Below are 21,808 nucleotides of genomic sequence, written 5' to 3'. Positions count from 1 at the left end.
ACTGTGGTGTTGGCAGTCCAAGAGAGGCTGTCAGAGAGCTGCACTCCCAGGAACCTGATGGAGCTTACCCTTTCCACACAGTCCCCTTGGATGTAGAGCGGGGCTGGGTCAGCCCTGTTCTTCCTTAAGTCCAGGCTCATTTCTTTTGTTTTTATGGTGTTTAGCGGCAGGTTGTTAGCTGAACACCACGCTGTCAGTCGATTTACCTCGCCCTGTAGTCTGTCTCATCCCCCCCTGAGATGAGCCCAATCACGGTGGTATCATCCGCAAACTTTATGATGATGTTTGTGGGATGGGTCGGAGAGCAGTCGTGCATGTAAAGGGTGAACAGGAGGGGGCTCAGAATACAGCCTTGAGGGGAACCAGTGCTGAGTGTGATGGTGGAGGAAAGGTGGGGGCCAAGTTTCACGGACTGTGGACGGTTTGTGAGGAAGTCCTTGATCCACTGGCAGATGGTGGTGGAGATGCCTAGATGTGTCAGTTTCTGGACCAGGATCTCCTGTTATATGGCTGGGGGGGCCTGGCTGCCGGTTTGTTTGTCTTTTTGTTTTCCTCCCAGGTGGCGTGCATTTGGGACTGAGTGGCTGTGTTGCTGAGGCTGTCAGGACCTCACCCTGATCACCTGCGACTCGTCAGGACTCACAGCTGAGGTGCATCTGGCTGGATTGGAGCATGTTGGCATTTAAGACTGGAGTGCACAGTGTGTATTTGCCAGAGACTCGACCTTGTGACCAGACGGGTGAGATCGTCGTCTTGGGAGCCATCTCATCAGCAGCGGACGCTGAGAATGTCCAGGTTTGATGCACGGTCTGTGAAAGAGGAGGGGGTGAGGTCTCACGCTCGTCAGCACACTTCCTGAGGTACGTTGGATTTTGTGACTAACAGTTATACAGTCAGTAAATGTGGTGTCCCTCACACCTTATTGTATTGAGCTGTATGTTAGTCATGTATCAGCTTCCACTGCGGTGGAGTTTTGTGAACGGGATGTTCCATGCCTGCAGGTTGGGAAGCTGATCAGTAATCAAGCCAGGAAGTGTTTGCTGTTTGTACACCTTTAAGTGTTCTGTGTGTAGAGTGTGGACTCACATAATGGTTCCTTCTTTCACAGACTCGGTTGTTGCGGCCACCTGGGGGGTGTCGGCGGGGTCCTTGGGTCCGAAACAGCTTCTGGCTCCGGACCGTTAGCGCTGCTGGGAGCGCACCACGCCAGGCCGCACCTTTCTGTTATTACATTTTCACTGTTATGTATTAAATTCAGTTAGCCTTTGTACCGTGCTCTGCTTATTTCATACTGGGTCCTTCAAACGCTGGTCGGTTCTCCGAGCTGCGTCCGACACATAACAGTAGTCTCTGGCCAAACATCACGGACCCAGCGTTAGCAGAGACGGTAACGCGCCGGGAAGGCGGCAGCAGACGTTCAGTGGTTATCCGGATCAGTTGCGGGGCTCTCCGCCCGGAAGGTGCGTGTTTGAGACCCATTACTGGATACTAATTTGTGCTCTCTTGCAGCCGTGTTCCTGTGTTGTGCCTCATCCGTGGATCGTGGTGGAGTGTGACTGGCGACGGCTTCGCGTCACACTCCGACCGGATGGGAGGTGTAAACGGGAGCTGCAAGAGTGCGTTTGTAATGGGTTCACGCGCACGGCGGAGCTCTGTTAGCACGGGTCGCTGGGCTTCCTGTGTTACAGTCGTAGCCCCGTTTCCCCGGATAAAGGTAACTACTGCGTCTGTTGTATCAGCTCCGGCGTCATTTAGTTGAGCACATTTTGGTTGTGTGTTGCACTCAGCTGCGCACACAAAAGCAGCTCGTTGTTTTTTTCTGTCGCCCAAGGGGTTTTTTCATTTTTAGCACTCTGGTTCCCCCTTGTGGTGACTGAATCACGGTACCGTCAAGCTCTGGAGTAGGAACAGGTGTGTTCCATTTGGTTGAGCTTGACGGTATAACTCACTGATTTGTTTTGTGTTAGTTCATTTTGTGTGGGTGTTTTTTGAGTTGGTTTTTGTGTGGGCTTTTCTTTTTTGTTGTCCACTATTTGTCTGGGGGTGTGACCCTGTAGCCTTTGCTAAACAAGAACAAAAAAAAAAAAAAAAAAAAAAAAAAAGAAAAACGGGGACCCAAACAACTGTGTGTTGGTCTGTTTTTTTTTTTCTTTTGTTTCTTTTTGTTTCACATCCCCAGGGTTAGATGGAACGGTCCCCTGGGGGGTGATGGGGTGGTATTTGGGTTGTTTTTTCTCTTTGTTTTTTGTTGTGCCCTCTCTTCTCCTCTGACTCCAGCCGGGTGTGCCGTAGTGTCGGCATTGCTGGAGGGGTGCAGTTAGGTTGTGCTGGGCGTTTCCCAGGTGGCCTCTGCACCCGGGAGGGGAGGGGGGGGGGGGGGTTGGGGTTTTTTTTGTTTTCCCTCCCCCAGTTTCCGCCCTCAGGGTTTGACTGTGGTGTCCTCTGGGGGGGAGCAGGCGTTGGGTCCATCTAGCCGTGGACGGCCGGGGCTGGGTCCATTGGTCGTGAGGGGGGGGCGTCTCCTGGGGTTGACGAGTGGTCCTCTGGGGGGCGCTGGTAGTCCCTGTGGGTGACGGTGGATCCCAGAGGGACCTCGGCCGTGGTTATTACTCCTGGAGCTGGCGGGTGGCCCTCTGGGGGGTGTTGGTCCCTGCGTGTCGTTTGGGGGGGAGGAGGGGGGGTATTTTGGCATTTTTGTTTGTGAGCTTACATGTGGGTTGTTTTTCCTTTTTCCCCTTCCCTGGGGTTTGATGGGACGGTCCCCTGGGGCGGGGGGGGTGTTTTGGTTGTTTTGTGTTATGACTAATCACACATGTTTGGTTAAAGGCTGACCGCACAGGTGTAGGAACTCCTGGCCACACCTGTGCTGAGACTGTCAAACAAGGGCAAAGATGCAGCCAGTTCAACCGGTCTGTTGGAGGATGAACGCAGACGCGGTTTCCAGCCATGGTCCCTGGAGGGGGGTGTTTCTCCTGGGCCGGGTGTGTGTGGTCGCCGGGAGGCTTCCCGTGAGGGTGGGGTACTGTTATATGGCTGGGGGGGCCTGGCTGCCGGTTTGTTTGTCTTTTTGTTTTCCTCCCAGGTGGCGTGCATTTGGGACTGAGTGGCTGTGTTGCTGAGGCTGTCAGGACCTCACCCTGATCACCTGCGACTCGTCAGGACTCACAGCTGAGGTGCATCTGGCTGGATTGGAGCATGTTGGCATTTAAGACTGGAGTGCACAGTGTGTATTTGCCAGAGACTCGACCTTGTGACCAGACGGGTGAGATCGTCGTCTTGGGAGCCATCTCATCAGCAGCGGACGCTGAGAATGTCCAGGTTTGATGCACGGTCTGTGAAAGAGGAGGGGGTGAGGTCTCACGCTCGTCAGCACACTTCCTGAGGTACGTTGGATTTTGTGACTAACAGTTATACAGTCAGTAAATGTGGTGTCCCTCACACCTTATTGTATTGAGCTGTATGTTAGTCATGTATCAGCTTCCACTGCGGTGGAGTTTTGTGAACGGGATGTTCCATGCCTGCAGGTTGGGAAGCTGATCAGTAATCAAGCCAGGAAGTGTTTGCTGTTTGTACACCTTTAAGTGTTCTGTGTGTAGAGTGTGGACTCACATAATGGTTCCTTCTTTCACAGACTCGGTTGTTGCGGCCACCTGGGGGGTGTCGGCGGGGTCCTTGGGTCCGAAACAGCTTCTGGCTCCGGACCGTTAGCGCTGCTGGGAGCGCACCACGCCAGGCCGCACCTTTCTGTTATTACATTTTCACTGTTATGTATTAAATTCAGTTAGCCTTTGTACCGTGCTCTGCTTATTTCATACTGGGTCCTTCAAACGCTGGTCGGTTCTCCGAGCTGCGTCCGACACATAACATCTCCAGGATGATGTGGTTGAAGGCTGAGCTGAAGTCCAGGTAGAGCATCCTCACATAGCTCCCCTGGTGCTCCAGGTGGCTCAGCACGGTGTGGAGAGCTGTGGTGATAGAGTCCTCTGTGGAGTGGTTTGCCCTGTAGGCAAACTGGTGGGGGTCCAGGGTGGGAGGCAGACAGGCTCTGATGTGCTGAGAGACCAGTCTTTCAAAGCACTTCATGACCACCAGCGTAAGTGCAACAGGCCTGTAGTTATTTATGCTCTCCACTGCTGACTTCTTTGGGACTGGAATGATGGTGGAGGATTTGAGGCAGGGTGGAATGGTGGCCTGCAACAGGGACAGGTTGAAGATGCAGGTGAAAACTCCAGCCAGTTGGTCAGCACACACTTTGAGTACCTTTCCAGGTACACCATCGGGGCCGGCCGCCTTCCTGGGGTTCACCGCCTTCAGCACACGTCTCACTTTGTGTTCCTGAAGTGTTAGCATGCTAGTGCTGGAGGGTGGTGGGTGTGGAGTTGCTGCTGGTCTGTCTGCTTCGAAGCGGGCAAAGAAGCGGTTCAGCTCCTCTGCCAGCGAGGTGTCAGACCTAGCATTTCCTGGGTTGCTGCTTCTGTTTTTGGTTATATGATTTATTCCCTGCCACATCCTTCTGGGGTCATTTACAGCGAAGTGGTCCTCTATCTTTTCTTGTAGGCAGCCTTGGCCTCTCTGATGCCTCTTTTCAGATCAGACCTGGCTGCGCTGTACAAGGCCCTGTCCCCTGATTTAAAGGTGGTGTTGCAGCTTTTTAATAGAGACTGGACTGCACTGTTCATCCAGGGCTTCTTTGGAAAAACCCTGACCCTTTTGTTGACGGTGACAGTGTCAACACAGTTCTTAATGTAAGAGAGTACAGTGTCGATGTACTCCTGCAGGTTGTGGCTGGAAAATAAATCCCATACAGTCCGTGAGAAGCAGTCCTGTTGCTGGGAGAGCGCTCCCTCAGGCCAGGTTTAGATCGTCTTCTGTTGTGGCTTTGTTCGCCTCAGCAGGGGGGGTGTAGGTGGGGGTGAGGGACAGGAAGAGATGGTCTGATCCAGCAAGATGGGGGAGGGGAGTGACTTTATATGCGTGTTTAATGTTTGAGTAAACATTGTCCAAAGTATTTTCCCCTCTGGTGGCACACTTCACGTATTGGACGAACTTAGGGAGCACAGTCTTTAAACACGGTTGGTTGAAGTCACCGGCAACAATACAAACGCCATCTGGGTGGGCCAGCTGCTGTTTATTTACACAGGCAAGCAAGAGGCTAAGGGCTGTGCTAACATTAGCATCGGGTGGGATGTAAACAGCAAACACTACGACTACTGTGAACTCCCTTGGGAGATAAAAAGCTCTGCACGAGACTGCCAGCACCTCTAAATCAGGAGAACAGTGAGAGTCAATGACCCTGCTGCTACAGCACCACTCGCGGTTCACATAAACACAGAGCCCTCCACCTCTGCACTTACCCGAATCACTGGTTCTGTCCTGCCTTCTGTAGCGTGTGGCCTGCTAGCTCGACTGCAGCGTCGGGGATCAGCGGGTGAAGCCACGTCTCCGTGATGAAAATAACGCTGCAGTTCCGCACAAAGCTGTTTGTGGCCATCTGTAGCTCCAGTTCATCCATTTTGTGGGTGATGGATCTGGTGTTTGAGAGGAAGAGGCTCAGTAATGCTGGCCTGTGAGGTTGTTTATGTAGCCTACCATCGGAGCCAGACCGACATCCTTGTTTCTGCTTCCTGTCTCTACGCTGCCTTCCCCGCCTACTGGACAGGCTGGTAATCCACGGAGAGCCCGGTGTTCTCGCAGTGTCCTCAGGGATGTTGTGGTACTGGTGGAATTCGCTCATAACCGACAGTTTGTACCTCAGACTGAGGTCGATAAGGTTCTGGCGGCTGAAGCTGTGGGTCGCGTTACAAAACTCGAAGAATAAAAAAGTAAAAAGTAAGAAAAGCAAGCACCAAATTGGAGCGCTAAAAGCCGCTGCACCTGTGCGCACCACCGTCTTGCAATTATGGTCAATAAGACAACATTGGGGCACAGCAGAAGTCCGTCACAGGTGCTACACCTCATCCAGATAACCCTCTCAACTTGGGAGAACGTGTCATAATCGCCTTTGAAGTCACTGGATCAATGCCAACTGCACCCTCGCTTTGCCATTGTTTATGTGCGCCGTGAGACACTGGAACTCTGATGGCACTGCGGTGCATTCTGGGAAGTGCAGGGCCCTGCTAGGGGGATTATGGGAAACATTAAAGTACCAAATTATATATATATGTGTGTGTGTGTGTGTGTGTGTGTGTGTGTGTGTGTGTGTGTGTGTGTGTGTGTTTGTGTTGCATTAAAATATTTCCTGTCTTACGAATATCTGTTCTTTCAATATCAGCACTATTTTTGCTGGCGGAGAATAAATGGTATGTCTGTGCTGACGGTGTTTCTGTAATGTGTCTGACTTCAGGTACAATGTCTGGCAGCTGGAAGAGTGGCTGACTGAACGGGACCTGGCCGACTGTGGAGCCAAAGACACACTGGAGCCTCTCATCCAAGCTGCACAACTCCTACAGATCAACAAAAAGACTGAGGCAGATGCTCAAGCCATCTCCAACATGTGTACTGCCCTCACCAAGGCACAGGTGCAACATCAAATGAAGATCACTCTTCTTAATCATAGAAAGAATAAGTGGCCACTGCTTTAATCATTGTTTTTCTTGGCAGATTGTGAAAGTGTTGACTTTGTACACGCCAGTGGTTGAATTTGAAGAGAGGGTGTCTACTGGATTTATCAGAATCATTCAGGTACGTAAGTCGTGATAAGATGTGTAGCCAGTGTGTGCACAGTGTGGCACTCTTTAATATGTGATAATGCACCCCCCCCCCCCCCCCCGCCTTTTTTTTTTTTTTTTTTTTTTTTTTTTTTAGGATCTTTTGAATGATAGAGTTGAGTCACCTACGTTGATGATGGACACCAAGAAGATCTTTTCGATTACCCTGCCCTTTGAACCTTCTCCTGTGGCTCTGGAGACAATTCAGATCCCAACAAGCTTTAATCTGGGTTTCCTCACCCGCATCTAAAGAGCTGTGCCACTGATGCATATTTCTCTGAATTCTGTTTACCGGAGGAAGAAAAAAAAGAGCACAGAACTGCACTTCTCCATCTTTATTACCAGTTGAAATGGTTTCAGTATTATTTAATTTTATGCATTTCAAAAACTAACAATGTTGTTTACATACAGACACATGCAACCTTTTTAACTTCCAATATTTGTAACTATCATAACAGCAAAAAAGGTCATTCTTGGGTCATCTTTTGCCAAAGTTAGTGTATTGCTGATATTGTACAGTAATGTGTGAACCTGTGGGATTTATTCATGTGTATATATTGTTTTTACTGTTACATATAAACTAAAGTACTGAACAGTTGCAAAAATTAGCACCTTTTTGATTATTGATTAAGTAAGCATACACTAATCATGTTTTTTTTTTAAAGTGTTTGAGTGGAAACTCCAGATCAACAATAAAATGCCAACATATGTTAAACACACAGATTTCAGTTTTGAATGTGATCGGAGAAAATGTAATTTTTACTGCTGTAACTGCTAATAAATGATGGAATATACGATAAGAAAAGGTGAAGGAAATACATAGTTGCAAACAAAAGTTTATGTACACCTTGGCTAAAAATATTCAACACAACACAAATTTCACAACAGCACATGTTCCATTTTCTCAAACAATATGTGTGTTAGGGCAGTTACAATCTTTGATTTATTCCCATATAAAATTATTTAGAAACAAGAGCAATCTGAGATTTCTGATGTCCACCAATCCGGTTTCAGTGTCGCCGACCGAATGGTCCCCTCTAAATGAAATTGGTCCACCCTGCCTTCACTGCGCATGCATCATTTGGGACCACAGCAGCTCGTCTGAGTCTGACTCTCTTCACTCAAAGCGATCAAAGGGAACAATGTGATTATTAACCATCAGATGACAAAGTAAAACCTCTTAAATCATTCTGAAGTCAGTTTTAAGCAGAAATGAGGCAATAATCGGTGATTTACTACACAGTAAAATCATCAGTGTAAAACTAACGCTGACAGTGTACATATGGTGTTACTCAGGTCAGAGTAGGACTGACGGTCCGAAATGACATAGGTGCACCAGCATGTCAGACTCAAACACGCTGCTGTATCGCTCTGATCGCTTTTCTCGTCTTTTATTATGAAATAATGCTGAATTTATGTGGAAATGATTGTTGTAGAAAATCTTTAGATATCTGTCGCTGAGACAGATGATGACTGGAGTGCAGTATTAAACAGAAACAAGGTGATAATCTGTGAATCACCGTTGACGCCGATTTTTAGGGTAGACCGTTTGGTCGGTGACACCGGATCACCTCCATAATTCAGTGGAGTCTTCCATGCCCTAATATCTATCTGTGGTGCAAATTTGGTGAGAATCCGTCAAGTAGTTTTGATGTAATCCTTCAAAGCCTATATAAAGTGAAATCCTGAGCCAGAATCTGTATCCGGATCCAGATCAAATCCAAAATTTAATGGAGTCTTTCATGGCCTAATATCTATCTGTTTTGAAAATTTCATCAAAACCTGTGCAGTAGTTTTGATGTAATCCTTCTAACAGACAGACAGACAAATAAATAAATAAAACAGTAATGATTTTATTACATCCCTGGTGGATGTAATAATAGTCACAACAAAGTCAGTCACACTAGAGGCCGAATGAGCCTGATTGCGGTTTAAATGAAAATTCAGCGTACATTTCGGAACAGTCAAGGTGTATTCAAAAACCTCCGACTGCAGTCTGAGTGTGTTCCAAACAGTCGGGCAAATTTCTGTGGCTGGCCGGAATGTTTAGTTAATGTTAAAACTTTTGCGGTGCAGTCGAGGTGGACTCTCACTGCATCTGACTGTGTTCTAAATATTCTCATGCTGTCATAACAGCATTCAAAACAGTCTGATCACATTCAAAGGGATATCAAAGTGTTCAGATGCATCAAATCCTGCCGTCATGTGCCAAATGCGCAATGGTGCACCTGGACTGTACCTCCAGTGCGAGTCGATTGGGGTGCAACGACTTGCCCAGAGTCAGAGTGACCCAAACTGCCTGTGGTTATGACTACTGTATATTAGGTACGTATGTCATGGTGGTGTTTGTGGCATATTGGAAATGTGGACATATGCACCGTTCCCAAAGTGGCACATGAAAAACACACCGCACTCACCTCTCCAGCCGGACAGCGGGACGCTCTGCAGCTCTGTGGGGAGGGGGAGGGGGGTGAGCAAATGACAGATGTAACACATATGACAAATGACACATATTGTGGGCTGATAGACAACAGCATATGACCACAAGTTGCCTTGACACAGATTATGTCACAGCCACATCACGGTCTGTGTGTTATTACTTGTGTGTTCACTGGTAATGACAGCTGCACACGGCAGTGATCTGATGACTGTGATAACCTGATCTCTCGCCTACATGCTCCACAGTAATGCAGACATCAGGGCGACCTGCATTACATGATTACCGTCCATACGTAGGATGTGTTTTGACATCCAGTAGAGGGAAATGGAAGGTCTTGAAAAAAGGGCAGATGACAGCGCATGCTTCCCTCCTCTCCCCGTGTGTTCCAGCTACATTTGAACTGCATTCGAAAGCTTACACACAGAATGTGCAAGAATCATTTGAGCTGAGTTCCGCCCACATTCTATAAGTTTTCACCCTGCATTCTTAAGGCGCCTTGACACTTGCACGAATTTGATCTGTGTACTGGTATGCAATCGGCCTTGCAAGAGAGTAAACTCGTTAACTCATTGTAAACCGTTTTAAACTGTGCGTGGCTTCGTACAAATGCGCAAAGAAAATTTTGAAATGTTCAAAATCTCTGTCAAGCATTAATTATGTGAACTTCACATGAACATTGTGCAACCAAATTAAAAAACACTTGAGTATCAGTGCAAGTCAGTGCATCACACAGTGCAGCTCATCTGATTATAACGAGATTTTAAATCTATCATAAATATTTCACAGCTGCTCATAAGAAGGAATGAACATGCCACTGTTTTACCAAGCCATTATAATATAAATATTACAAATAATTACCTTTTAGACTATTCCAAATGCATTTTCCACCTCATGAAGTGCATGAGAGAGAGAGAGAGAAGCTGCAGCTGTAACCATCCTCTGTGATTTTGGAAGCAATTAGAGGTGTTTTCATCAGCCAAACTCTGAGAGAAAATGCTTAATCCACTACAAAATTATTATTTTATATACGTAGCGTGTAGCCGCACAAAGCGCGGCATCCAGCTGGGAACACAGCAGGTGGCATTGTCATGACGAATTGTGCAGAAATGAGGGGGTTAAATGTGTGTAATGACCTTTACATTCATAGAGATGAGTGCCTCTTAAATTGCTTGGAGGACTGTAGAAAAATCCAAAAATTGATGTAATTACTTTTAAAAAATTCTGAATGACTGCCATATTGAGGGGTTAAATGGGTGAATTTTGGCTGTATTTAAGGGACTACAGACCCAGTGCCTTCTGTTTAGGGTCATGGCAGAAATAAATGAAAGGCAATCAACCAAAACCACCTGAAGAATTAACCCAAAGTGCCTGGGGCACAGTTTTAGGTCTACACAAGTCAAGTTCCTCCTGAGGAACTGCAAGACCACATAAATGTGCAAACTGAAAGGAAAGGGTGAAGGTGGAGTATCGGGATTGGGCCTAGTCACAGACATCTAAAACGAGAGGATTCAGGGGTAAATTTTTCATATTGCTGAGAACTTACAACATACATGTATACAGACTTGGCAGACTTTAAATATGTTTAACATGAATCCACAATCATGATGCTAATAAAAACTAAAATGAATTAGCCATTTTCAGCCATAACAGTTTAACTTAATCTTGCATAAATAATTGAAAATTCTTCTAAGGATGAAAAACCTGCATTTTACCCTCTTTAAGTTTATAAATTAACAGTTTCCACATCATCTAAAAATGTTATGACTCAGCTTTATTGGTTACCTTGTTAGTTAGCAGTTTATATTCTAAGCCTCTGTTTTGAACATCTTTTTATCAGAGATTGACAATGCAAATATACAAATGCTTTAAAAAATATATGATGAACCCAGTGGTTGGACCCCCCCCCAGGAGTGAGTTTGTCTGTAATCCTTCTGTCTGCGGTGAAGCGGCTGAGGTTTGTATCCGGCTTCTTTTGTTTTCAGAATCCTTATTCAAACGAGCACACCCACAGTGACAAGCTGCTGTCACAAGACGGAAGGGCGGAGTCAGCCAAAGTCCAAGGCAGGTGCGCGACCAGGAAAACGGATCATCCTGGAATGTCGATCATACAGATTTCAAAATAAAAGCGCAAGATTTCTTCTCAGGAAAAGCTCTTTCCTATTTTCTCAGTCTGTGGTGAACACACCTGAAGAGTCGGGATATTCAGACATTTAATAAAAAAAAAAAAAATTAACAACAGATAGCAATCAAACACTTTCAGAAATGTGCAAAAATAAGGAAAGGACACTCTTTAGAATGCGTATCTGTCAAGATCCAATCAATAATAACATAATAAGAGCGATCAGCCAGAAAATTAAACGGGTTTTATGTTGAGCCTTTGTTGTGCGAAGTGTAGCTTCAGCTACATATGTTAACAAAAAAAATGTTATTTTTATGAAGTAATTATCTCTTCCACTTTGTCCATATTGTTATTAAACAGGCCCGCAGGATACTAAATAGAAAGCTATAAAAAAGTAAGACCAACTAGTTACTTAAAAGGTATGAGAAAAGTACAAGTGAATCCTTTATTTACGACGAATACTCTGAAAATTCCAGCGGATATTTGATGTTGTTTTCGTGTAGCTTGACACCGGTCAGTAAGTTGTGAGAAGCTGGAGTTTGATAACCTGGGAAGACGTTCGGTGTGCCAGGTGGAATACAAACACAAGACCGACTCTGTTTAAACGCTAAACATTGCAACAATAATGCACCAGCATGGCTTTGTTGGAACTGTACACCAAGGTAAGAGAAAAACCTTTTTAAATGGAGATGTTTCCACAAGTGTTCCCTTGTTAAGACACACATATGTCAGGAATCCTGACTTTTACAGGGTGACGCCGTTGATCACCATATTCTACTTGATAGACTAGAAAATTGTTTCAGGATTACTGGAACTGCCCTTGCACGGTTGACGTCTTATTTGTCTGGTCATTCCCACTGTGTTTTGTGCAATGACAGTACCTCTGATTTTAGGGGCATGCAGTTCGGGGTTCCGCAGGGATCTGTTCTGGGTCCGCTGCTGTTTTCCCTATATATAGCACTCCTTGGGAACATATTGCTGCATTTGGGATTGCTTTTCATTGGTATGCTGATGACACTCAGTTGTATATGCCCATAGCTGCTGTAAATCCTGTCCACATGGAATCTCTAGAGGACTGCCTTGCAGCAGTGAGAAGTTGGATGTCTAGTAACTTTCTACTTTTGAACTCTGATAAGACTGAAATGATGGTTCTTGGTCCAGCAAGGCATCGGCATCAGTTTGATCAGCTGGCACTTAGCCTGGGTTCATGTGTTATATGTCATACTGACAAAGTGAGGAACCTTGGGGTAATTTTTGATCCTACGTTGTCCTTTGACCTCCACATTAGGGACATTACGAGGACTGCTTTCTTCCACTTAAGAAATATAGCTAAGATTTGTCCCATCTTGTCTATGGCTGATGCTGAGACTCTGATTCATGCTTTTATTTCTTTCAGATTGGATTATTGTAATGCTTTGTTTTCTGGTTTACCGCAGTCCAGCATCAGGGGTCTTCAACTGGTTCAAAATGCTGCTGCCAGACTTTTGACACGAAGCAGAAGGTTTGACCATATTACGCTGGTTCTGGCATCCCTTCACTGGCTTCCGGTCTCTCTGAGATCTGATTTTAAAGTATTATTATTGACCTATAAAATTATTCACGGACTGACACCCCCCTATCTGGCCGGCCTGGTTGAATCCTACGTGCCGGCTCGGGCTCTGCGTTCACAGGGTGCAGGCCGATTGTGTGTCCCTAAGGTGAAGAAAAAGTCAGCGGGTGACAGAGCTTTCTCTTACCGCGCCCCAGCTCTGTGGAATGATCTGCCTGCACAGATCCAACAGTCGGACTCTGTGGAGACTTTTAAAGCCAGACTGAAGACACACTTGTTTTCCCTGTTTTATCATTAGTATTTTACATGATTGTGTGTCTTCTTTTATTTCTTTTTATTTCTTTTATTCCTTTTGTTTATTTATGTTTTAAAATTTTCATTGTGTTTTGATCTTAATTCATTTTATGTTGCTTTTTAATGATGTTTGTGAAGCGCCTTGAGGCAACTAGTCGTGATTTGGTGCTGTATAAATTAATAAATTTTGATTTGATTTGATGCACTATGTCTTATGATTACTGGAGTATAAAACGCAGCTTGGGATGAAAACGCCTTATCACAATTAACTGTTTATAGAATAAATCACCTTGCCTGCCTGCTCCATAACTTAAAAAAAACTTTATTATGCTTTACAATTGGCTTGTCAATAAAAACATAGAAATATGCATTTATTAAACTAGAGACTGAGCAGTCCCATTAATTACATGGGCTAAAGAAATGACCAACAAAACTAAATGAATCAGGTCAGAGATGTTGAAAATCCAACAGAAAAACATGATTAAAATGTCAGAAGTGTTGGTCAATGATTGATCCTTTATTGTGAAAATCTCCCACCTTAGTTCAACAGGGTGTGGATTCCAGATAAACAACATGTATGGAAGTCAGCAGAGATTGTGAGAGATTTTCATCTGGGAGATAATGTTCTTGAACTACTTCTTGAAGATGAAACTGTAAGTAAAATACAAACCATGCATACGTCCATACACAATTTAAAAAACAACAAAACCCATCTGATTCTCTTAAACCGTGAACATCAAGGAGTACAACTACCCCGTTGATCCATCAAACCCACAACTCCCTCCACTTCGAAACCCAGACATCTTGGTGGGGGAGAACGACCTGACTGCTCTCAGCTACCTGCATGAACCCGCCGTCCTACACAATCTGAAAGTGCGCTTTATGGAGTCCAGAATCATCTACACCTACTGTGGTACTGTTAAACGAAAATGAGGGAGCAGTATTTCAGCACTGAGTTGTCATCAGTTTGTGCTCCTGCCTCAGTTATTTTGTCATTTTCAGGCATCATACTGGTGGCTGTGAATCCCTACAAACAGCTTCCTCTCTACGGGGATGCCGTTATTCATGCATATTCAGGCCAGAACATGGGAGACATGGACCCTCATATATTTGCAGTGGCAGAAGAGGCTTACAAACAGATGGCCAGGTAAATATAAGTTGAAATATCTACCTATATATATATATATATATACAGATATATACATACACAGTGAGGAAGATAAGTATTTGAACACCCTGCGATTTTGCAAGTTCTCCCACTTAGAAATCATGGAGGGGTCTGAAATTTTCATCTTAGGCGCATGTCCACTGTGAGAGACATAATCAAAAAAAAAAAAAAAAAAATCCAGAAATCACAATGTATGATTTATTTATTTATTTATTTTTGATTATGTCTCTCACAGTGGACATGCGCCTAAGATGAAAATTTCAGACCCCTCCATGATTTCTAAGTGGGAGAACTTGCAAAATCGCAGAGTGTTCAAATACTTATTTTCCTCACTGTATATATAGTGCATTCACAGCAATGTTCATTCTCCTTGTTCCATTTCAGAAACAACAAGAACCAGTCTATTATTGTCAGTGGTGAATCTGGAGCAGGTAAAACCGTGTCTGCTCGATACGCTATGAGGTACTTTGCGATCGTCAGTAAATCGGGCAGTAAGACTCGTGTTGAAGACAAGGTTTTGGCATCAAATCCTATAACAGAGGTATGCATGTAACTGGCAAGACTGTCAGTGTTTCAGCACTGAGGTTTGGATACGTTAAAAAGAGGCAGCAGTGCTTAAGATGACTTTCTCAGGCAATAGGAAATGCTAAGACAACCAGGAATGACAACAGTAGTCGTTTTGGGAAATACACTGAGATCAGCTTTGACAGGAGATATCGGATCATGGGGGCAAATATGAGGACGTATCTGTTGGAGAAATCCAGGGTGGTTTTTCAGGTAATGTATGACAATTGAATGGATGAAGTGTCTCTCTGCAGTGTAGCTCATCCATAACACTGAGGTTATGCTTTACTCAGGCAGACAATGAGAGGAATTACCACATATTCTACCAGCTGTGTGCCTGTGCTCACCTGCCAGAGTTCAAGAAGCTGAGACTAAGTAAGTGTTTGAGACAAATCTGCTGCTCTTTTACAGCTGTGCTGTTCATCTGGGGTATACATGCAGGAGTTTAGTGCATGTATATGGAAGAAAATGTCCAGTGCAGCAGTAACAATATGGCAATATATTGGATATAAACTAGTGCTTCCTTCATGATGTATTGCAAACTCTTAGAAGGTTTTCTTTTTGTGTCAAGAAAATACTCCTGGTAGATTTTGCAAAGTTAGTAATTTACTTGTGTCTTCATATTTGTGTATTGCTTATGGGCCATTTCGTTGTGAATTTGATTGATTATCCCAAGTAGGAACATTACTAAACACTTGACAAAAACTAGCGACACTGCCGTTATGTCCAAATGAAAGAGAAAGGACAGTGGAACACAATCTGTCTAATACAGGAATAAGAATTTTCAGTATTTTTCCTGAAGTCCAGATTGTTTTTAGGATGATCTGGAGTAAGTATTCCTGAGGTTTTCAAGCGTGGGCTTGGCTGCCAAAATACACTGTGAAATGAGTGTAATTTTTGCCTAAAACTCAGGCGCTCCTACAGTGGCCCACAGACCCCTGCCCAACTTTTTTTTTTTTTTTTTTGGGGGGGGTTTTCAGGATGTCTCATTCTAATTCCAGCTAATTGCAAGAGATTGTGGAGATCATTCAGCAATATAACGGCTGTTTTGACTTTGATACTGTAGTACATTGATGCTGTCTTTATCACCATTGAAGATGGTCTTAATTTTTGCAGTTCTGTTACCACTGGGGACAGTGGGACTGTCCATTTTCAGAAAACATAGTGTAAACCCCATTTGAAAACAGTTTTCACAGCATGCTGTCTCTCCCAGGAGAATCTTAGAAAAGACAGTAATTAGCCAGGGTTCCTGTGGACTACAGTGCGTTTGCATTACTTCCTATTTAATGTAAACATAAAGCTCCTCTATCTGTTCTGTTATGTTGTTGTGGTTAAAGCCCATCACCTGCTAAATTTAACCAGCTTACTTTAATGTGCAGCAGTGATGATGCATGTCAGTGCATCCAAAAGTCTCATTTGATTACCCATAGTTCTCTTATTGTGCAGTACTGCATATATAATAAAAATAAAATAAATAAATATAAAAAGCCTATATTCAGCATGAATAACTTCACGGGTGTAACTACACCTCCTACAGCATCACTTCCATTCTCCTGTAGTGTGACTGGAGAGCATTTACGATCATATCAGTTTTAAGGAAGATGCTTTGAGAAATCAGCTGATTCTGTATATCTGGAAGCACAAATATGACAACTGACTGTGAAACAGTGACAGTACCTCCTGTGCCCCAACAGAATGGTGCAATGGATATTTTGTGCACTATGTCTGTTACGGGATTATTTAATGCCTAATAACATCTCCTCTTGTTTGCTGCCTTCTCCTTTAGTGAGTGCGGATAAGTTCCAGTACACCTGCATGGGTGGTGAAATAAGTATTGATGGTGTAGATGAACAAAAAGGCATGAAGGAGACTCAGCACACCTTTTCACTGTTGGGTAAATGAGGCTTCATCTGTTACACTATGGGCCCTATATTCCACCCGACACAAATGAGCATAGAGCACAACGCAAACATTGTTGATAGTTTCCATTTGACACCGTTGTGGTTTTCACATACAGCACTCACATCATCACAATATTGAGCTTCCATCCATCCATTTTCTAAAGCCGCTTACTCCGGTTACGGGGGGTGGAGCCTATTTCAGCAGTCATAGATAGGACGTGCGGCAGAGTACACCCTGGACAGAACGCCAGTCTGTCACAGGACCACATATAGACAGACAAAGACATTCACACCCGCACACACTTAAGGATAATTTAAACCTAACTTGCATATCTTTGGAGGTGGGAACCCACGTGAACACAGGGAGAACATGCAAACTCCACACAGAAAGGCCACAAGTGGGAATCAATACCATGACCTTTTTACTGTGATGCAACAGCGCTAACCGCTAAGACAATACTGGGCAGAATAAGATAAATCACTGTCTCAGCAGGAGCATGCTCAGTGTGACTAAAGGTCCTGTTAGCTTTTCCGGCCAAAGGTCAATCGAGAATAGAATAGTGCCGGTGTAATGTGTATACATGCATATAAGGTTGGGTATCTGTGCTTCTATTTTTAGCAAATTTACTGTGAACTAGTTGTGGAATTACTGAAAGTGGAGCACATTAGCGCACATAGAGATCGCTGTTTCTGGGAAAGACAGATGCCGACGTGTATTTATGTTTGTGATGAGGATCGAAGCCACCTGTTATATCATTGTTTTTTGACAAAATTCATGTACGTTTTCATGAAATGAACTGGGAATATGTTATAGAAGCTTATTAACCCTCTCAGGCTCAAATAAATTTTTAGTAACAGGAAAAATCAGATATTTAGCTGTTGCAAATTTGCAGTACCTGCCTTGAGAGGGTTAGAACTGTTTTCTTGAAACTGCTTTTGTTTTACATAAATACATTTTCTTCAAAAATGCTTTTAAATTCATCATTGTCCATCACAGAAAATCATCCAGACTCATCCCCGTATCTTCCATTTCTATGAATTCCGCCTGTCTTGTCCTGAATCTTGTCCTAAATCAACTTTTCAATTGCTTTTTACGTTGACCTTTTCTATGTCGCTATCCAAACATTGGCGGCTTATCGCTTCCGGGTCAAATTGATCATGAATGACCGTTGGATGTACCCATGATTCCCATGCTGAGATAGCGATTTCACTTATTACACTTATGTGTGCCCATGGGCATGTTTGTCTGAAGATATGGTGTGATCAGATGCAGTGTAGGTGGATTGCTATTGTGTTATCTTAGACAATATGTGCTGATCAGAGGCAATATGTGTCCATTGATGATGAATACAAAACCTCACTTCACTGCTTCACCTCAGTATGGGCACAATTTAGTGGGGGATACGGGGGACATGTCCCCCCCCCCACCTTTTCAACCAGGGGGGACAGAATATGGTATGTCCCCCCCCCACCTTCTGACATATATGTGTGTACTTGTAACATGCTATGCCAGTCTTATGTGCAAACCATGTCAGAATAGTATCTTTGTTTCTGCAAGTTTGTATTTTTAGCAGCATTGACTTGTTTAAATGCGAGAAGCAGATCAACACAGTGGTCAAAACAAGCTTCTTCCAGCTTAGACTTTTAAGTAAAATCAAGCATTACCTGCCCCCAAAACAGCTGGAACAGGTTGTGCACGCTTTGATCACGTCTCGTTTAGACTACTGCAATTCTCTGTATGTTCGTCTTAATCAGTCATCTCTGCATCGCCTCCAGATGGTGCAAAATGCAGCTGCGCGTCTGCTCACTGGAGCCAAACGGCACCAACACATTTCTCCTGTTTTATCTTCACTGCACTGGTTACCTGTTGCTTTTAGAATTGATTTTAAGATTTTGTTGCTTGTTTTTAAATGAATTCACGGTCAAGCCCCATTCTATTTATCTGATATGCTGTCATTGCGCACTCCAGGAAGAGCCCTCCGCTCCGCGGACCAGAGTTTACTGGTCTGTCCCAGGTCTAAGTTGAAGACCAGGGGAGACAGAGCCTTTGCTGTTGCGGGGCCCAAGCTCTGGAACTCTCTGCCATTAAATGTCTGACTGGCTCCTTCAATTGACTCTTTTAAGACTCTTTTAAAGACACATCTTTTTGCACTGGCTTTTAACACAAGATGAGCTGAATACTGCCACATCTTTTATTGTTTTGTTGATTTATTTTGTTCTTGTATTTAACTAAATATAATTTTAATTCATTTTATTGTACAGCACTTTGGGGCAGTGTTGACTGTTTGTAAATGTGCTTTATAAATAAACCTGACCTTGACCTTGTCCTTTATAACACCTGTTTCTTGTTTGTCACATTCTGAATTTTCTGGGACTGCATTTGCCCAGATTTGAAACCAAAAATAGTTGCCTCTAGGGACTAGTGTCTACACATAAGTATCAATGGACCATATGCTAATTTACTAAATTCTGAAAGTTAGAAAAGGAAATCTGAAAAGCTATCTGGGACCTCAGAAAGCTCATCTGCAATTATTGCTTGATCTCCAAAATCAGTCTATGCGAGCGAAATTATATTCAGTATGAGTGTTGTCATTAGTGCCACTTCGAAAATTAAATTCATAAGTAATTTATCCTAAACTTATGATCTGTTGTTTTTTCAAACTTATGCAAAAACAAATCTTGAGGAAAAAAAATACAGTATGCGATAGTTAATAATTATTAAGAGCCTGTTCTTTCATATTTATGAATACATTTGACCACATTGCAGTTATTATTATTATTTTTTTTTTTAATGAAAACTCAACCTATCATTCTTTTTGAGTTCTACATGTGTTGATACCTTATTTACACCAGGATGTTAATAAAAACAATGCTGGCTATTCTCAGAATAAAGTACTTATATCCACAGTTTCAAATTGCATAAGTCAAATGTGTCCACTTTATGGTCTTCTGAAAACATTAAAATTACTGTTCTGGATGCTCAGAATGCATCTGAGCTTATCTAGAACCCGTTGGCTTCTGGGGGCCTAAAGTAGCCCCCACACCCCCCCACCTGTGGGCTTTGGCCCTGCGGGCCTCGCATTCTGTCCCCCCAATTTCTAGTTCTAAATTGCACCCTTGCACCTCAGGGAGCTTTGGTGGCTGGTACTTGCTGATGTACTCTGACTGGGTGGTGCTGATCCGTTAACTAACCAGAAAACCTCTTATCTGAGTCTGATTTCTTAATTGCAGAGCACTTTGTGCCTGGTGTACTCAGACTCAAAGACAGTGATATTGGCCATTCTAATTGGTTTATTTTATGTTTTGCCCACAGCACAACCATGAATAATTAATCAAACCCTTTTGCAGCCAGGGTCTTGTGTTTGTGCTGATATTTCCCACTGTGTAAATACCAAAGTGTGTGCAGACACGCCCTGAATGCATCTGCAAATCACATTGCATTTCTGACTGTGCCCCACAGACTGCCAAGATATAACTCACTTTGTGTTTGTTTTTTTTAATCTGTAACTTGTTCTTTGCGCTTCTTCAGGTTTGAAGGAAGACTTTCAATCAAATGTGTTCACAGTTTTAGCAGCCATTCTGCATTTGGGAAATGTGGAAATCAGAAACGTTGGAGATGACAAATCATCCATTGCTGTGAGTTGTAAAACGTTTTGTGCATATGGTCTGTTCTTAGTGGAGAACAAAGCAAAACCAAAAATTTATAAAGTGCTATATTATAAGTAATTGAATCCAAATCTTTACTTTTATATCGTTCAGCCCAGTGATCCACATCTGGCAGCATTCGGTGAGCTGTTGGCTGTCAGTGCAGAAGGAGTAGTGCGTTGGCTGTGCCATCGGAGGATTGTTCTGGTGGCAGAGACTGTAGTGAAGCCAGTGCCCAAAGAGCGAGCAGTAAACGCCAGAGATGCTCTCGCCAAACAGATCTATGCCCACCTGTTTGACTCCATTATTAACAGGATAAACATGGCACTAAAAGTCCCTGGAAAGCAACATGCATTCATTGGTGTCCTGGACATTTATGGGTAATATCGACACAGTATTGTGTTCTTATGTGGATTTGACATGTTCGGGGATTTTTGTCGCCATCATCTTGACCTGTATCTACTATTTTGTTCTCAGCTTTGAAACATTTGACATCAACAGCTTTGAGCAGTTTTGTATCAACTATGCAAATGAAAAGCTTCAGCAGCAGTTTAATTTGGTATGTGTTCTGATTCTCTCACATCACTTCACCTCACACCACATCACTGCACCGCCCTGTCAGACGAGAGGGTTTTTCCTCTTTCCTTCTGATCAGCATGTCTTCAAGCTGGAGCAAGAGGAGTACATGAAAGAGGACATTCCATGGAACTTGATCGATTTCTATGACAACCAGCCTGTCATTGACCTCATTGAAGCTAAGATGGGGATCCTTGATTTGCTTGATGAAGAATGTTTGGTAAGACTGAATGAATGTAACCTGGACTTTGTGTTTGTATGATCTCTGTCAGCTATCCATGATCTCTGCTTACAATCCATGCATTTCTTTCACAGTTTCCTCAGGGCACTGACCAGACCTGGCTCCAAAAGCTGCATAACTATCTAGATGCCAATCCGTTATTTGAGAAGCCCCGATTATCAAATGAGGCCTTTGTGATCCAACACTTTGCAGACAAGGTGCAGTATGGGAACATTATTTCCTGTAAAACATTACACAGAAATGCTTAAAGGGGCATATTATACAATACATATTTCAACAAACTAATACAAGCAAGAAAAAAAAAGATATTAGAGTTTTTGGGCAAAACAAAAAACATAGACAGTGAGGTGATGGAGTCTAACAATACTCCATTTTCTCTAATACACACTGTGCCTGCTAAGTGAATTTTGTGTCACATAGAGGCAGCCACACAGAACTAGTTTGAGACCACACATTCATTTGACAAATGAAACCCAAACACACCCCCTATCTCACACTTACCAGACAATATGGCGCTAATGCTAACAGGCTAGCTTTACTTCAGGTGTTTTTGTGGAGTGGGTGGTGGTTTTCATAACACATGGATTCAATGTGGGTGTTAAAA

The 21,808-nt window shown here is 43.6% G+C and overlaps 2 protein-coding genes across 3 annotated transcripts in view; both read left to right on the top strand.

Annotated features, from left to right (window-relative positions):
- Positions 1-7,499, top strand: part of LOC117515577 (unconventional myosin-Va-like) — an 83,685-nt gene extending 76,186 nt beyond the window's left edge. For both annotated transcript variants that reach the window (XM_034176195.1, XM_034176194.1), the window contains 3 exons: positions 6,344-6,518; positions 6,601-6,681; positions 6,805-7,499. In XM_034176195.1, coding sequence (XP_034032086.1) covers positions 6,344-6,518; positions 6,601-6,681; positions 6,805-6,957 — 409 coding nt within the window. In that variant the 3' untranslated portion in view covers positions 6,958-7,499. The remainder of the gene's footprint in view (positions 1-6,343; positions 6,519-6,600; positions 6,682-6,804) is intronic.
- Positions 7,500-11,799: 4,300 nt separating this feature from the next.
- myo5c (myosin VC) overlaps positions 11,800-21,808 on the top strand; it is a 37,218-nt gene continuing 27,209 nt past the window's right edge. Inside the window, exons 1-13 of the mRNA XM_034176193.1 lie at positions 11,800-11,928; positions 13,652-13,762; positions 13,851-14,022; positions 14,112-14,256; positions 14,662-14,818; positions 14,911-15,054; positions 15,135-15,216; positions 16,628-16,735; positions 20,272-20,378; positions 20,502-20,767; positions 20,865-20,946; positions 21,043-21,183; positions 21,279-21,401. Coding sequence (XP_034032084.1) covers positions 11,902-11,928; positions 13,652-13,762; positions 13,851-14,022; positions 14,112-14,256; positions 14,662-14,818; positions 14,911-15,054; positions 15,135-15,216; positions 16,628-16,735; positions 20,272-20,378; positions 20,502-20,767; positions 20,865-20,946; positions 21,043-21,183; positions 21,279-21,401 — 1,665 coding nt within the window. The 5' untranslated portion in view covers positions 11,800-11,901. The remainder of the gene's footprint in view (positions 11,929-13,651; positions 13,763-13,850; positions 14,023-14,111; positions 14,257-14,661; positions 14,819-14,910; positions 15,055-15,134; positions 15,217-16,627; positions 16,736-20,271; positions 20,379-20,501; positions 20,768-20,864; positions 20,947-21,042; positions 21,184-21,278; positions 21,402-21,808) is intronic.

This window comes from Thalassophryne amazonica, chromosome 8 (genome assembly GCF_902500255.1).
Source record: "Thalassophryne amazonica chromosome 8, fThaAma1.1, whole genome shotgun sequence".
Classification (NCBI taxonomy): Eukaryota; Metazoa; Chordata; class Actinopteri; order Batrachoidiformes; family Batrachoididae; genus Thalassophryne; species Thalassophryne amazonica.
Note: the sequence above shows the minus strand (reverse complement) of the source record. Positions and strands in the feature narration are given on the sequence as shown.